The following is a 2500-nucleotide window of genomic DNA, read 5'->3' as shown; positions in this document are numbered from 1 at the left end:
ACAGGTAACTGGAGTGATATGGGGGACAGGTAACGGGAGTGACATGGGGGACAGGTAACGGGAGTGACATGGGGGACAGGTAACGGGAGTGACATGGTGGACAGGTAACGGGAGTGACATGGGGGACAGGTAACGGGAGTGACATGGGGGACAGGTAACGGGAGTGACATGGGGGACAGGTAACGGGAGTGACATGGGGGACAGGTAACGGGAGTGACATGGGGGACAGGTAACGGGAGTGACATGGTGGACAGGTAACGGGAGTGACATGGGGGATAGGTAACGGGAGTGACATGGGGGACAGGTAACGGGAGTGACATGGGGGACAGGTAACGGGAGTGACATGGGGGACAGGTAACGGGAGTGACATGGTGGACAGGTAACCAAATTGGTTGACATTTTGGTCAAGTAATCTTCGACAAAGCCCGGACTTTGGTATTGCATTTCATCTTGGAGGCTTAAAAATTAATTAATGAGTTTGCTAATTAAAGTTGTCATTAAAATCGATTTTTCGCAAACAGATTTAAAATTGATTGTATCGTATTTTTCATCACATTCTGAATCTAAGAATATATACATATGTCATGTTTACTCTTAAAATGTGATCACAATTAACGAAAATAGATTAATTAATCTTACGATTAAAATTTAAGGAATGGATCCAAAAATGATTTCATCTTATTCTTTATCATTTCCTGATTCCAAAAACATATAGATATGATAGGTTGTATTCAAAACAAGCTCAGAAAGTTAACAAGAATACAGAAAAGCACGCTTTCCTCCTTAGCACAATACGCTACCGCGCTAATCTGGCGTGTCAATATCACTACGTTTTGCACGTGGGAGGTGAGCGATTTCCTTCACGCGGGGATTGACGAAGCTGTACTGTCTTGGTGAAAAAATACAGTGCGTTCACTTTCATTTTGCCTTACGCGACCTTTTTTTTTACACCCTCGGTATAGGGGTGTGTATAGGATTCGGTCGATGTGTTTGTTTGTTTGTGTGTTTGTGTTCGCATATAGATCTCAAGAATGAACGGACCGATCGTCACCAAACTTGGTGAACAGGTTCTATACATTCCTGAGACGGTCCTTACAAACATTGGGACCAGTCAAACACACGGTTAGGGAGTTATTGGTGGATTAAGATTCTACAAGGACTTATAGAGGGACATATTAATGGTTAAAGGGAAATAACCTTCTCAGTTGGTGGCAGTGAGAATGGTAAGGACGGGGGTGTTTTTCCTACCTCGGAGGAATTTCTTGTTGTTTTTACTTAGCAGGCATTTCACCTTCGCCTTATCTTTGTCTAGTATGTTTTTCTTCTTTCCTTTTTTCTCTCCCAAAACTGTTTGTTCCTTGCAAGCAGCATTCTCGTTTCAGTTTTCGGCAGTAAACTGGAACGAAGCCACAGGGTTACCCAGACCAAGGTCAGAGGTGAAAGTTGCAAGGTCAAATCCACTTCTCTCATTGGGAACTTGGCCCTTCCTTGTAAGCAGCATTCTCGTTTCAGTTCTCGGCAGTAAACTGGAACGAAGCCACAGGGTTACCCAGACCAAGGTCAGAGGCGAAGGCCGCAAGGTCAAATCCACCTCTATGGGTGGGAACATCGGCAGCGGGAACAGACTCGTTCAGCGGGTACAGGGCGAACTGGTAGCGATGGGGACCCGAACCTTGAGGCGGAGTGGGAGGGTTGTATTCTATGATTAGAAAAAAAAGAAAGAAAGCTGTTTTGAGTGTGTAGAAGAAAGGCGGACATGACAGACTGACAGACATACAAACAGGTGGACGGACAGACGGACAGACGGACAGAAAGATAGACGGACGGACAGACAGACATATAGACAGACAGGCAGACTAATAAACACACAGATAGACAGACAGACAGACAGACAGACAGGTAGACATATGGATCTTGTACTATGGAGAAAAAAAACACCTGAGTGTTTAGCAGACAGACAGACCGACAGATAGACACGCAAACAGACAGACAGACAGACACAGAGAAAGACAGACAGACAGACAGACAGACAGACAGACAGACAGACAGACAGACAGACAGACAGACAGACAGACAGACAGACAGACAGACAGACAGACAGGAATAAACACAGACACAGACAGACACACAGACAGACACACAGACACAGACGGATTTACAGACATCCATTGCCATAGACACAGACAGAGACACAGCCAATGACAACGAAACATAGACACACAGACACACACGCGCATGAACACACACGCGCACAAACACACACGCGCACGCTCGGCGGGTAAATGTGTTGCACTGTGCAAGATTAATTAACAACCACCCAAGCAAGTGAGCACGCAAGTTCAGAAAGAATCAAAGACACGTACATTTGAAGATGCAAACAAACAGACAAACAAACAAACACACAGACAAACAAACAAACAAACACATCACAGTTTCTTCACACGTTTCGACAAGATGAAGGAACACGTTGTTGCTCAATACAGACGGGCGCAGTGGCGTG

The 2500-nt window shown here is 45.2% G+C and overlaps 1 protein-coding gene across 1 annotated transcript in view; it reads right to left on the bottom strand.

Annotated features, from left to right (window-relative positions):
* LOC138979428 (protein D2-like) overlaps window positions 1-2500 on the bottom strand; it is an 8642-nt gene that overhangs the window by 1440 nt on the left and 4702 nt on the right. Inside the window, exon 5 of the mRNA XM_070352152.1 lies at window positions 1-1699. This exon is cut by the window's left edge and continues 1440 nt beyond it. Coding sequence (XP_070208253.1) covers window positions 1509-1699 — 191 coding nt within the window. The 3' untranslated portion in view covers window positions 1-1508. The remainder of the gene's footprint in view (window positions 1700-2500) is intronic.

Source organism: Littorina saxatilis, linkage group LG11, assembly GCF_037325665.1.
Source record: "Littorina saxatilis isolate snail1 linkage group LG11, US_GU_Lsax_2.0, whole genome shotgun sequence".
Classification (NCBI taxonomy): domain Eukaryota; kingdom Metazoa; phylum Mollusca; class Gastropoda; order Littorinimorpha; family Littorinidae; genus Littorina; species Littorina saxatilis.
Note: the sequence above shows the minus strand (reverse complement) of the source record. Positions and strands in the feature narration are given on the sequence as shown.